We start from the raw sequence: 14852 nt of genomic DNA, 5'->3' as shown, positions 1-14852 counted from the left end.
GTACGTTTTTTTTACAAACGTTTTGTGTACAATATTTTTGATACTTAGGATTTTCACACTTGCTTGGTCATCAGGTTATCTGGTTAAATATTATTATTCTGTAGAGTATTTTATTGTGTGAACAACCTAACTTTTATTTAAACGCATAAAATGTTTGAATTTGTTGTTTTATACATCAAAATGTTTGATATAAATTGATTTAATATCAAAACTTTATACAATGCTTATAACTGTTTTTTATACGATACGTTAATTAATTTATTTAAACGCCCGAATTTATTTTGTGTAAACTTCAAGTATTGCATGAATGGATAACCAACTGTAGCACAGTAAACCATATTATTTGGTATTTTAATTTATACCTACTGTTAATCTGCAAAACCTGTAAATTTAATAAAATCTCGTTTTATTGATAAACAATTTTTTGGTAGTTTGCAAACTGATTTGGTAGGCTTTTTGGTACCTTAAAATATGCTCAAGTGGCAACGCTGTTGGCGGGCACTGTTCTAAACAAAAAGCTTGTTTACGTATTGCCATAAACGTCAAAGTCGACAAAACCAAAGTAGCGGTTTCGGGAATGCGCCACCTTCAGTTCATTACACCATGGGCCGAAGCAGCTCCAACCCAGCTAACAGAATCTATCAACAACTCGCACAAAGGTTACAGTCAGTGGTGCTTAGAGGGAGTTAAGGTAAGAAGTGAAGGGGGAGGGAAGCACTTGTTGTTTTAGTGGATGGTGCGGGTGTTTATATAGGTTCAGAATATGTATTGGAAATGAATATGACCATAAATTAAATGTATAAGATTACCCTGAAGCTATTTCAATTTATTTCCATGTGTGTAGTTATAACGAGGTACAAATGTTAATATAATTTTTCTCTTTTCCAATAACTAATCTTATCAGAGAAGTAATCTTTTAGCTTTTTTATTCGATAAGATTTCTATGACGTAGTCAGGATCGACAGCAATATCCCAGTGAATGGAGAGCATAGCGAGAGAACTTAATCTCTCATGACCCATTACACTTCGAGGTAAAGTTTTGATCCTTTTCATGGTGGAGAATGATCGTTCTACGCTAGCCGTTGTCACTGGCAGAGTGGCTAAACTGGTTAGAAGAAGTTTCATACCGCGGAAATAATTTCCTTCGCAATACTACAACAGTTTCAAAACCTCGGATGATTTGTCAATTGACGATATATTTGCGCACCACAATCTATATTCTGCTTTCACTGCCGTTGACGACATCTGATTTTCAAAGTATGATGCTAAGTTGTCTAGCTCATCTGCTTTACTTACATCAGCAATTCCTGGGAGGAGAAGTTGGAAGGTCGGTAAAACATCTTCGAAAGGAATACTGTAACTCTGAAGTAAGCTTCGCTCGATGCAGTTTGCGGATTGGCACGGTTTGTTTGACGTGATACAACTCATGGGGCACGGATTTCGCTGTCAAAAAAAAAAAATCATTATCATTCCTAGGTGATCGCTGTGGCATTCACTATGAAATACATGAAAATTCGAACTTTGAGCAATAATATTGCATGTGCTTTGATTGCAAAATATCCCTGACAGAACTCTTGTCATGTAAATTGCTTCTAAGGCCTGCACATGGCAGGCTATGCATTGAATTAGCACGTAGCTGTATCCGCAGTTAAGTGAAAAATAAGCATTAATTATTTTATACAAAATTGATGCAAATTTGTGTAGTAATTGATATACATTGACACGTAATTAACACGTAATACACACGTAAATAACACGTACTACATTAACACGTAAGTATGCACATCACGCTACTTACCGTCGAGATTTTCTTCTATGGCGTCGCTTTGTGCCTTCGGTTTTTTGAAGAACGAGATTATTCATTGTTGAACTTTGTGACGTTTCATTGTTGATTAAAAACTGTCAAGAGGTGACTTAAAACTTCAAGTGTTTAGCATTCAAATATCGCACAGCTGTCAAAACGTAAACAATGCACATGACTGTGCTTCCTTGTATATACAGCAGTACTGACGATACGTTCAGTGAAATTTTACTCGAAAGCATAGTATAAATTTGCCAGTAAATAGGTAATATTAATCAGCGGACAGCTAATGTTCTACAATAGTGCTTATAGAAACACATTTATTCACTATTAATTCAAAATAAATGCTAAAAAAAGAATATCAAAGACATCGAGTTGTATTGTATGCAAAACTCCTTTACAATGCCAGATAATTTAAGAACAAAGAATTTTAAGTTGTAAGCAAAAGCCCTTCAATAATTCCAATTTTGATGTTATTAAACTGAAAGTTATTTTCGAGATAACTAACAACCCTCGACCACCCTCTTTTTAAATAAATTATCCTCCACTGGTATGTACGTATAGACTCGGCGATATGCCCATAAAATCATTGCTCTTTTTATTGTATTAATTTCTGGCGCAATATCAAACATTATTTGAAATATGTCAACTATAATTAAACTTCTTTCTATTTACTTTTTAGATTACGGTTTAAGGAATTCCAGCGTTATGTAAAAACCTAAAAATATCCTAAAGTATTTTGTTTGTGTAGAATAATATTGCAGAAAAAAATACATGGAGAAAAATTACCCAGCACCGAGTACCGGTGAGAAGACCCCTATTACAAATTTGTATGCTCAGAATTTTAAATTCAGTACAAATCAGTACAATCTTTGAAAAATCACGACATTAGCGTACTGATTGAAGAAATGAATAAAATCAGTAAGAGAGTTGAAAAATCAGTACTGTACTGATAAAATCAGTACGTCTGGCAACCGTATTTGTGTTGGCCTTAGCGTTGCCAAATTTTGGCTATGTGGACGGCCGCATTGAAATTCAACGCCAACGCAACGCCAAAGTTGTATGTGAACCGGCCTCTATTCTTTGTTTACGCAATTTCCCCATGTCTACATATACATACTCGTGCATACATATGTCCTTGAACAACAGTCAACAAATAAATTTGATCACAAAGGATATGTACATAGCATAACTGCTACAAGTAAATAGCAAACTATTTTGGGGTGTTAAAAAGTGCTTAGTTGTTTTTGGTTTCTGCGGCACAAACGATTTACTATCCTCTTTACTTATTTTCTCTGAGACAAAATGCATGCATATGTACATACATATATACATATATACGTACATATATAAATATGCATGTTATGTATGTACATATTTATGTACATATATAACTCTAAAAAATATTGTATTTAATAATCCNACTGCTACAAGTAAATAGCAAACTATTTTGGGGTGTTAAAAAGTGCTTAGTTGTTTTTGGTTTCTGCGGCACAAACGATTTACTATCCTCTTTACTTATTTTCTCTGAGACAAAATGCATGCATATGTACATACATATATACATATATACGTACATATATAAATATGCATGTTATGTATGTACATATTTATGTACATATATAACTCTAAAAAATATTGTATTTAATAATCCATGCTTATGTATGTAAATAAATTTTAATTGTTGATTTAAATGCTGCCCTAATATAATATTCACACATTATATGAATATGTATGCACATTAGACTGCATCAGTCCCCATACAAAAAAATCGTTACTGTTTTTCCACTGGAATTATAAAATCTATTATATTTTAAGACGTCGAGCTGGACCGATACGAAAATACCTCCAAAAATAGAGTTTTTTATGAATAAAAATAGTTTCTTACAGATGTTTTTTGAAAAAAACCTCTCAAATGACAAAACGGTTTAAGCTTAATAAGTCTAAATAAAAATATTAAATAAAAATGTTTTGAACGTAATCGTAATAATGACCTTTGGATGCTGTTTTTAACTTTTTTCAAAGATTNTGGTGTATGGCGCGCAGATATGGAGATATAATAGGGCTTTCGCACGAGGCGATTTTTCAGGCAACTTTTAGTTGAAAGCAAAAATCGCCTCGTCCGAACGGCCTTTCAACTAATCGCTTTCAAAAAAGTTGGTCGCCAGCCAACTTTGAGCTCGTTCAACTTTTTTTCCTTGCAACCCTGTATTTGTTTACATTCTGTATCAGTGTTGGGAAATGAAATTGTTCCTTCAGTACGAAATCTATAAAAAAAATACACTTTTCGTCTATAAATTGTATACACTTTTTAATTCGCTCATATATTTTCTTAGTACATTCCCTTCAAGACCAATGATTTTATGGTATTTATGAGAAAGTTTTATTGTTTATGTACATACGTTTACGTATTTTACACTTTTACAAATTGATTCCACGTGCACATGTATTGCATTTAACGCAAATATGTATGCACATATTTTCAGGTATACATCTTAACAAAAAGCATATTTAAGTTAGTATTAATGGATAAAAGAGACATTTTCTTTGGATTCAGTACTAAAATGTGACATTATCAAAACTTTGCGACAAGATTTGACCATTTATCTTAATTTTATCCAATTTTAATTATTGTTTGTAAAAATACGGTTTACATTTTAAGAAAAGCCGTACAAATCCAAGGTTCAAACTTTGTGCAACATTAAAAAAAAACCAACTCACTTTCGTAAAAATTTCGAGCTTTTTAATTCGATTTCCTAGATTTATTTTAAGCGTGCGGTTTTTTACCCCATTAAATTTTAATATAACTAAGTTTTTTAAGATTTCTTTGATGAAGGTGTTGCTAATTTTCTCCATATAAAAAAATCGTCGAACACACTTCGTATGGAAGAAAATGGCTGACATCGTCGACAAAAAAATTACCAAATTCAACGGTAAATCCCAGCTACTTTAAACTTGCACTTTATTATACTAAAACTGAATGGGCTAAAAACTAAAGAATATTAATAAAGCTCGAAATTTTTACGAAAGTATGTTGGTTTTTGGATGTTTCGCAAAGTTTTTCTTAAAGAATACATTATATTTTATAAACAGATAATTCAAATTAAAGAATAATGAAATAAATAGTAAAATCTTGTCAATATGTGAGTGCCGTAATGGTATTATATTTAAGAAAATCTCTTCTTGTAACTAACGAGGACTTTGTTTCTTCGACATTTTATTTTAATAAAACTTAGTATCGAAAAGTTTCTTTAAAAATTTGCCTAGGCTATATATTATACTGGTTGTTTCAAGCAATTTTTCAAAACTTACAAAGGTAAATACGAACAGGCGAACAAAAGACAATACAAAAAATTTCTTGCTGTGTATTTTCAGAGCTATATATTTTTAGTATTCATTAAAAAATTGTACTAAAAAGTACTGCGTAGTAGGAAAGTATATTGTAAATGAAATTGCATCAAACAAGTGCAATTATACCAAAAATACCAACACTGTTCTGTATACATACTTTTTTCCGTTTTTACTTTTTTACTCTTATTTTATCTCTCAGCTTCGCTCTACCGACGCTTGGCTTACCAAATTTACGCCAACTCATAAAATTTTGCGATTTAAATTCATTTTCAATAATGTAAATAACAATTCGTGTTGAATCAAAAATCGCCTCGTCTGAATAGGGTGAACAACTTTTTCACTTTCAACTTCTCATTCAACTTCGTATTCAACTTTTGTTGCCTGTAAAATCGCCTCGTGCGAATGCCCTATAAGAAAAACTTGAATAACTGAACCTAAACTCTTCCGATTGAGACTTGTGAGGTATCATTGGAAAGGTATTTTCTTACATTTTTTATTTCTTTGCTAATAAGCTCATTCAAAGGATGAAAGAGAAAGGTAGGATGAACGAAATTCATTCAAAATTTAATTAAGATGTGTTGGTATTTGAAAAAAAATTGAACACGAATTACTTTTTTTTGTACATAAATAAAAATAGCGGGAAAATACCTTTCTACCGAGATACCATAAGTCTAAATCAGAATAGTTTTGGCCCAGTTATTTAAGTTTTTCGTAAATCAATCTTTGAAAAAAGTAAAAAAACAGCATCAAAAATCTCATTATTACGATTCCGTTGAAAAGATTTTTAAATATTTTTCTACAGATTTTTTAAGCCTAATCTGTTTTGTCATCTGAGGGGGCTTTTTTCAAGAAGTTCTTTAACGAACTATTTTTATTCATAAAAGCTCCATTTTTGGAGGTAATTTCAAATCGGTCCAGCTCGCTTAAATCTTAATATTTTTCAGACATACTTTTTTGGTGTTGGTATATGGCATCAAACTCGGTATCGAATTAACTCGTGTCAGTGTAGCTCGCTTGAAATGCAAGTGTTTATATGAAACTAAAGAAATGAGTCGATCGAACACGCTTGCAAACAGAGTTCATCCCGATGCAACCCTGTTAATACATGTGTCATTTCTTGAAAATAATAAACATGGAAAAATAGTAATTAAAGACCCATACAGCCATGAAAAAGGATATTAGCTATTAATTTTGTAAGAAAGCTTAGTCTAAATGTAATTTCAAGAACTATTTAAATGTTTTACTTCATTCAGAGTTGCATGAAACAACGTGTGGTCAAATCCCGTGTTTATATGCACTCTTAACACGATTCAACAACTCTTAACTCGCATTCAAAATGTGATTTATGGTGGCACGGTTAAAAGTTTCAATTCGATTTAAGAATGTGTTTACATGTGCGTGTCCAAATAACATGGTTTAACTTAGAACGAATTGAAGCATCATATAAACATGGTAATACATTCACACATTTTTATGCCCAAAAAGGCATGGGTTGTATAGTACACTCGGAGCGCTCGCTCGTCGCTCACTAGAGCTGTAGCAAACCGTATGTATTCGTTACTGAGTAACGAATACAACCCCTGACTCGAAGTACCGAAGCGTTACTCACATAATAATAATCTCGTTACTCGCATGTTCCGTATATGCACCATCAACGTGAATCAATACAACACAACATGTGCGGGAACGAAACTGTTTTTCGTATCGATACTAAAGTGTGTTGCGTGTGTATGTACGTACATGCATGCACGATTCGTGTGTGGTACAAGTGCTTGATTGTATCAAATTGTTCGAATCGATACAAAAATATGTTGCTTGTATACATATGTATATACCCTGCAAAAAATTGTGCGACTAATCTCTAAAGAGAGTATTCCGAGATTACTCTCAATCGGGTACGATTGGGCATTAATTAGTCCCAACTAGTCTCGTACGGGTACTAATGGAGGTCAATTAGTCTCGACTCATCACTTATGGGTATAATTGGAGACCAATTAGTCCCCAACTCATCTCTAACGGGTACTATTAACGATTTGATAATATGTACGCACTTAGTCAATGAAATTTCATGTGCGGCGTTGGCACACAGAGAGAGTATTCGCCTAACAAAACTGAGCACCCCGGTTCGAATCTCACCTCGCGCAAATTTTTATTTTTATTTTTTAAAAGTGACTAGACGCTTTTTATACCCGTTCGGGTATAAAGGTGAACAATTAGTCTCTTCATAGGACATGCTCGAACAAAAGTGATCAGTTCATTCCATATAAAGAGATCAAAAGTGTTATTAGTCGCATGCTCCTTTGCGATTGCTCCCGGAGTCATCCCGGATTAGTCCCATTTTTTGCAGGGTATGTACATGTATGCATATGTACGAACGAAGATTTCCTTACGCTGCAAGATTTGTTGCGATGAGTCTTGTGAGGTACAAGTGCTTGTATCAAAAGTAATGAGTAAAGTAACGATACGAAAGATACGGGTATTGATTGGATTAATAACGAAGACATACTGGTATCCAAATTTTCGTTACTTTTACAGTTTTATCGCTCATTCGTCTTAAGCTTGATATACAGTTCAATGCGAGCGTGAGCGTGAACGTTCGCAAAGGCCAAGAATTCCATTTGTATTCTTATGGACGCTCACACACATCTGTTAAAACTTGCCGTTCACATGCGAATGCTTTGCGTACGGACACAGTTGAGTGTGAGTTCGAAAAAAGGCATATTATGCATTTTAAATTAGTTTTTATTCTATAATTCTAAAGATATTTTAATTCTCTATCTTTTCATGTCTCAACTATAGCAAAAAGTTGAGTAATAACTAAGATATTGGTCAAAATAAAAAGCTCACGCTCGCATTGAACTGTATATCAGGCTTTACGTAGCCGAGCGAGTATGCAGAAAGCTACTCGCCTCGGCACTGCGAGCGAGGCAACACACAGCCAGTGTTTCCAGGTCTTCGGCATGAGAAAACGTCCCTCTTGGTCTGAAAAAACGTCATTTCCTACCCAAAAACGACTTTTCCAAATGTATGCGCACAGAATTCTTCTTATCATAGGGAAATAATATAAAGTGTACCAGGTAAACTGACGTCTTCATATTTCAAACCAAAATTTGATATTGTTATTATTGGTTTTGTTGCATAACTCAGTCCAATTTCGGATTTGATCCTCATTCTTAGGGTTCGAAATTTGAGACTTTGGTATCGATACTGAGTACTCATTCTGGCATCGAGCTCATGGTATCGATACTCTAAAGTATCAGGGAAAAAGTATCGATACTACTCAGTATCGGACTCATTAAAATACGTTTTTTGGTATACTAAAATAATTTTATTCTTCAGTCGCATATCTAGTTATTTCCTGAAATTAAAACAATAAAAATTTAAAATATTTGATTTTTATTTCATTGCGGAACTTACTTTTTGTAAACTTTTTCGTTATGCATTTTTGTAGCCTATTCAATTTTAGTATAATAATGAGCAAGTTTGAATTAAAAGTTAACGGTAGTACACGTAAAGTTGAATAGGTTACAAAACTGCATACCCAAAAAGTTTCTAAAAATTCTTCATTTTCGTGAACTTTGCGTAAAGTTTTATGGCCTTATTCATAAAAAATGAGAAAGGGTTTAAACTGAAAAATGTATGAAAATGTTATTTTATTAAGCTCTTTAAACCTACTTTATTTTTTATGAATAAGGCCATTAAACTTTAACTTATTTGGTTTATGTTATGCAACAGACTACACGAAATTACAGTTTATCTTAAGTTATGGACAAAATTTAATGATAGTAATTCATACAAGTAAAGAAAATTGGGTTGGAAATGGAAGAAAAAATTTAAAAAGTTTGTTTTTAAAAAAGTATTCGATACTACAGGTACTTTGCAAAGTATCGTGTAAAATCACCAAATAAGGTATCGAGTATTAAAGTACTCATTTTTATACCCTCAGTATCGATGCTTACTCAATATCGATAGTATCATTCGAACCCTACTCATTCTTCCGGACTGTAAACATAAGTCCTGCAACGATATGTGTGCTTTTGTACAGGCGGCAAGAATTTCTTGGCATAATAAAAACTTGTGATAATAAATTGTCAAATAATATTACGTTTCCACCAAGAGGCAAACCCTGGGTTTTCTGCCGCTAGCGTGTTTAATCGCAAACATCAGTCAAAACACTTGTCAAATCCCATACAAATATCATAACCCAAACTCACTTCAAACCCATCTTTCACAGCGTGTTTATGTTGGGTTCGTTTGTATTTTAATATTAAATGATGGCAATTGTGTTCATTTACGTCATTTTTTCTCTTTTGTTCTTTCATTCTTATCAAAACATGGCAACAATGTTTTGCAGCTGTCAATAACATGTCAATTTAATTTTCTTAATTGACTGCCGGCGTCGTGAATTTATAAATTTTTAAAAGTTAAATAAAGATGGAAAATACTAAAAAAAACTAAAGCTACTTGGGTACCAGCAGCGGATGACGCCTTTGTTGATTTGTGGGAGGAAAAAGCAAGCGAACTGCGCGGTCTGCGAAAGAATTCGCACATATATGCGGAAATGGCGCAGTCGCTGGCAGCTTTCGCGGCCGGAGTCCGCCCAATTGATGTTAAATATAAAATTCATAACTTTACTATGAAATATAGGTAAGAAATATGATATTATGTGGTATTATTTGTAAAATGATATTGATGTGAGGACTTCCGCCCACGGGGGAACGTTTAGTTATTTTCCCTCTTTTTCTGGATTTGTTGGCGGCGGGGGAGCGGGCGTCGCTCTTGATATCCAACCCAATAGAAAGAGCACAGCTCAAGCTTTGCCAAAAGTCACACTTGACACCTCGAAACGTCTCACAGACCCCTGGGCAACCATTGAAAGATGGTATAAAATTAGCATTTTCACGCCGGAAATATAAACTCGGTAAACAATATTTTTGTGCAGAACACCTTTCCGTTTTGGAAGCGCCTCTTGTATTGTCGCAGGTATACAACATTTCTTGTGCACATAACTCTGGCTGCGACCTCGGGTCACCCATTCGGTCGCGGCCTAAGGACGCCAATGTGCAAAGTGTTCTGCGCAAAAATACTGTGGACAACATTACACTTTCTATAATGAAATGCTAATTTTACCCCAGTTTGAAATCGGCCCGGGGGTCCGTAGAGGGGTCTAAGAGGGGAAGGTTACATTTTCTGAAAGCCTGGACTGTACTCTTTCTAATGGGGGCGGTTTTAGACCCTACACCCCCTCCCTCTTTGCTCCACACCACAAAATTGTTGTAAAAATAACTCAACATTTCCCATACATACTTATAAATATGTATTCATTTTAGTAATGCTGTTAATTGTCTTTTGCAGAAAATGCAAAGCAGGCCAAGGAACCGGGTGCTCTCCTGCTACATGGAAGCATTATGAAAGGGTACACCGCATAATTGGTAACGACCGAATAAATAATGTTGATGCTGTCGTGGTGGATAGTATAACAGGTAATTTTATTTATGTATATTAATTATTTCTAACTAAAAGGGGTTTTAAAATTGTATTATTGTATAGCTATGCCGCCTACGTCGCCAATTTCGCCGTCCCCTACATTTTCGGCACCATCGTCTCCAGCCCTCAGCGAAGTCTCCACACCTGCAACAAAAACAAAAAATCAGAAAATAAGCGAGTTGAACGAAACCATTAAAACAGCCATGGCAAAAAACAATAAATTAACTGCAGAGCTGATTGAAATTGAAAAGAAGAAGGTGGCTGCAATCGAGATATTGTCCCAAAGCGTCGTTAGCTTCTTGGAGCGAAACTAATTCCAAATCGCTGTGCACTCAGTGTCTTCATATGTATCAAGGTGTATTTAACAAGGTGGTGTTGGGGCGACAGCTGAATTTTTCGCTTTGAAAAGCAATACATACGTCATAATGATGGGTTTTTTGTAATTCATACCAATGGCAGTATGAATATCTGCGTATAATTTGTTAGTGTAATTTTTTAATTATATACGGCTAACACCAGCTTGTTAAATACGCCTTGATATGTATATTATTTTAGTTAATTAAAAAACCGATCTCTCTGGCTTTCATGAATGAAAACAAATTTTATATACAGTTGCGGATAGTAGCAAAATTCAAAAGTATATTGTATTGAATCCCGTTCAATTTTAGTACAAAAAGGTGCTATTTTCAGCATTTCGTTCATGCGTTATATGGAAGAATATATGTACACTGGCAACCAAAAGTGAATGCATAGTGTTTAATATTTACAATGTTTTGTAAGTTAAATTTTTTTTGTTATTTGTTTTATAAAAAATAATATTCATGCTTTAATCAAAACCACATAAGTCAAACTTTCAAACTTTATACAGAGCTCAGAAAAATTTAATGAATTTTCGTCAAAATTTTGATCTTTTTAATTTGAGTATGCAGATGGATCGGTTTTTTTAATTCTAGTAAAACAATAGCAAGTTTTAAGCGGCTAAAAAATCGCGTTGATTTTTAATAATTTTAACTTAATATAAGAGTACCGAAATAGAATGTCATTGCTATCTAGCACACTATATTATTTCACTATGGTTCTTATTAAACTTTTATTGTATACAAACCTACATACCTATGTACGTAAGGTATATTAAAATGTCATTTCGACAGAGCACATTTAAAATTCATTAGAATCGAATTCATTAGAATTGCTCAATTTGATGAATACATACCACTATTGTAAATTGGTTTAATATAAAAACCATTTTATACATACACCTGTTGTCAGCTGCTTAAGTCATCAACATTTAGATCGATTTTGGCTGTATTTCTTTTGTTTATTTAATGTTTATTATTTTTTCATAAAAGCCTAGCTCATTATATAACAAACACAATATAAATCCAAATTTCAAACTTTGTGCAAAAATTATAAAAAATCTGCAAAGTTTCAGCTAGATTTTCAACTTTTTATTCTGATCTTTTAGAATTTTTTTAGTATGCAGTTTGATAGCCCATTAAATTTTGGAGCAATAATGTGCAAGTTTTAAGTTGCTAAAGAATCGCGTTGATTTTTAATATTTTTTGTTCTTGTAGACATTTGGCTAGGTTACCTTCTGCAACACAAGGAACATAGCAATATTTCAGCCTTTTTTACGTTCGTTACATTTTCAAGGAAGTCTTAAAAAGTCGCCTACTTTTTTCTAAATTTTATGCTGCTACAGCTATTTTGGTACTTTTTCGAGCGTACGTGTTGCAATCGATCAGCTCTTCCTGATTTGGCTTTTAATGAGCAATTGCAACATTGCAATTAGTCCAAGAATAAAAAAAAATGCGCTTACGCTTGGTTTGCATAATATTTAAGTAATCTGTGTTCAAAGAATAAATATCTTTTGAAGCAGCTGGTGCAAAAAACAAAGCTTGTAAAGATTTATTAAGAAAATAATTTTAAATCAGTTCTACTCACGAGATTTAGTAACAAATTTGCCGAAAGTGTGAGCGTAAGTATTTACTCTACAAGCAAATAGTACGCTATACATTGAATATATCGCACGTTTAATAATATAGAGATGTAACTCAAAGTTTACGTTTTTGAAGATCTCATTATGCAATTAATAAGCTGGTAAGTAGAATATGTTCAGTATAACAGATAACCAATGTTCCCAAATATCGCGAAGATATGCGTATTTCCATGTGTCTTTTTGTATATCAACTGTATGAATTGATTGCATTATCCCACAAAATTGAAATTTTCTTCGTTATATTATTAAACGTGCGATATTGTGCATAGAGAAAAATTACTTGGAAGTTAAAAAACGTAATTTTTTACACAAAAACGTCAACAGCATACAAAAAACGTCCAAATTACGTTAAAAACGTCAACCTGGCAACACTGCACACAGCAGCTTCGCTCGTTTAATAGCAGCGGCACTCGCTCGTTTGCCGAGCAAGCCAAACTTCTCGTGCCTCGTCTCATTGCCGCTACGAGCAGCGCTGCCAGGTTGACGTTTTTACCGTCATTGGAGGTTTTTTGTATCCTGTTGACGTTTGGACGTTTTTTGTGTAAAAAATTACGTTTTTTAACTTCCCAGTAATTTTTCTCTACGCTCAATATATTCAATGTATAGCGTACTATTTGCTTGTAGAGTAAGTACTTACGCTCACACTTTCGGCAAATTTGTTAATAAATCTTGTAAGTAGAACTGATTTTGAATTATTTTCTTAATAAATCTTTACAAGCTTTTTTTTGCAGCAGGTGCCTCAAACGATATTTATTCTTTGAACACATATGACTTAAATATGATGCAAACCAAGCGTACGCGCATTATTTTTTTGACAATGTTTTCAATTGCATATTGAAAGCCAAATCAGGAAGAGCTGATCTATTGCAAGTCGCACGCTCGCAAAAGCACAATGTTCCTTCTTAGCAGAACGTAATTTCGCATTTTCAACTACCGACCACCTAGCCAAATGTCTACAAGAAAAAAATATATATTAAAAATCAACGCGATTCTTAAGCAACTTAAAACTTCCACATTATTACCCTGGAATTTAATGGACTATCAAACTGCATACTCAAAAAAATTCTAAAAATTCTGAATAAAAACTTGAAAATCCAGCTGAAACGTTGCAGATTTTTTATAAGTTTTGCACAAATTTTGAAATGTGGATTTATATTGTGTTAGTTATAAAATGAGCTAGGCTTTTATGAAAAAATAATAAAAATTAAATAAACAAAAGAAAAACAGCCAAAATCGATCAAAATGTTGATGACTTGATCAGCTGATCACAAGTTTATGTATAAAATGATTTTTATATTAATGATCTCAAAACAGTTTACAATAGTGGTATTCACCAAATTGTTGTCAACAGTCGTTGCTTGAGCTCATCTGCTATTTTGCCAGAGTGCCAGGCCACTTGCTCACTTTGGTAAATATCACTAATGAATTTTAAATGTGCTCTGTCGAAATGACATTTTAATATACCTTACGTACATATGTACCTTTGTATACAATAAAAGTTTAATAAGAACAATTCTGTATGCATACATGGAAAATACGTTTTTGGGTAGGAAATAACGTTTTTTCAGACCAAGAGAGACGTTTTCTCATGCCAAAAACCTGGCAACTTCCACTATTCATTTTCAGATCATTCATTTAATCTGCACTTAAATGGCCAATATTGGCTATTTAAATATGAGATATGCACCCCAGTGTTTGTACCAAACAACCAAGATTGATTGGTAGGTTGCTTACTCAATCCCACCAAATCCCACCAAAAAAACAATCAGCTGTTTAGCACAAAATGTAAATAAACAAGCAAATGCAACAATAATTTCAAGGAACAAGCAGCAGTGCTGCCAATTGTTTGGCATATTTAAACAAAGTTAATCTGAAACCCAACGATAGTTAAAACTACAATCGACAATTAAACTTAAGTGCCATTTAAATATTCATTTTAAATTGGTCTATAGTATTTACTTTTCAAATGCGCTTTAAATTTACATCTCTGGCAAGATTTTTACTGATTTAATCCTTTTTGTTATGTCAAAATTTGACCGCAAAAATGTCCAGAAAGATCAAGAATTTGTGTACCGTTCTTGTAGCTTAGCATTTCCCTAAGTTATTTGTGTTAAATTCGTTTTCGTAGCTTCCAGTACAAACAAATAATCTGTCATAATTTATATACAAGATTAAAAGACTTTGTTATAATAAATGTTATCTACTAATGTTACT

At 33.4% G+C, this 14852-nt stretch overlaps 1 protein-coding gene across 1 annotated transcript; it reads left to right on the top strand.

Annotated features, from left to right (window-relative positions):
* The first annotated feature begins 9507 nt into the window (after positions 1-9507).
* On the top strand, positions 9508-11171 carry LOC108376021 (uncharacterized). Its single transcript, XM_017632183.1, has 3 exons — positions 9508-9799; positions 10508-10635; positions 10703-11171. The coding sequence occupies exons 1-3, from the start codon at positions 9714-9716 to the stop codon at positions 10951-10953; spliced, it is 465 nt and encodes a 154-aa protein (XP_017487672.1). The 5' UTR covers positions 9508-9713; the 3' UTR covers positions 10954-11171.
* Positions 11172-14852: the final 3681 nt, after the last annotated feature.

The sequence above is a fragment of the Rhagoletis zephyria genome, unplaced genomic scaffold (genome assembly GCF_001687245.7).
Source record: "Rhagoletis zephyria isolate East Lansing unplaced genomic scaffold, Rhagoletis_zephyria_1.1 Rzeph_scaffold_09798, whole genome shotgun sequence".
Lineage (NCBI taxonomy): Eukaryota > Metazoa > Arthropoda > Insecta > Diptera > Tephritidae > Rhagoletis > Rhagoletis zephyria.
Note: the sequence above shows the minus strand (reverse complement) of the source record. Positions and strands in the feature narration are given on the sequence as shown.

Coding starts and splice junctions, on each gene's coding strand:
- LOC108376021 (XM_017632183.1), top strand. CDS start 9,714: ATGGCGCAGTCGCTGGCAGCTTTCGCGGCCGGAGTCCGCCCAATTGAT. Junction 9,800..10,507: donor AACTTTACTATGAAATATAG/GTAAGAAATATG, acceptor TGTCTTTTGCAG/AAAATGCAAAGCAGGCCAAG. Junction 10,636..10,702: donor CGTGGTGGATAGTATAACAG/GTAATTTTATTT, acceptor ATTATTGTATAG/CTATGCCGCCTACGTCGCCA.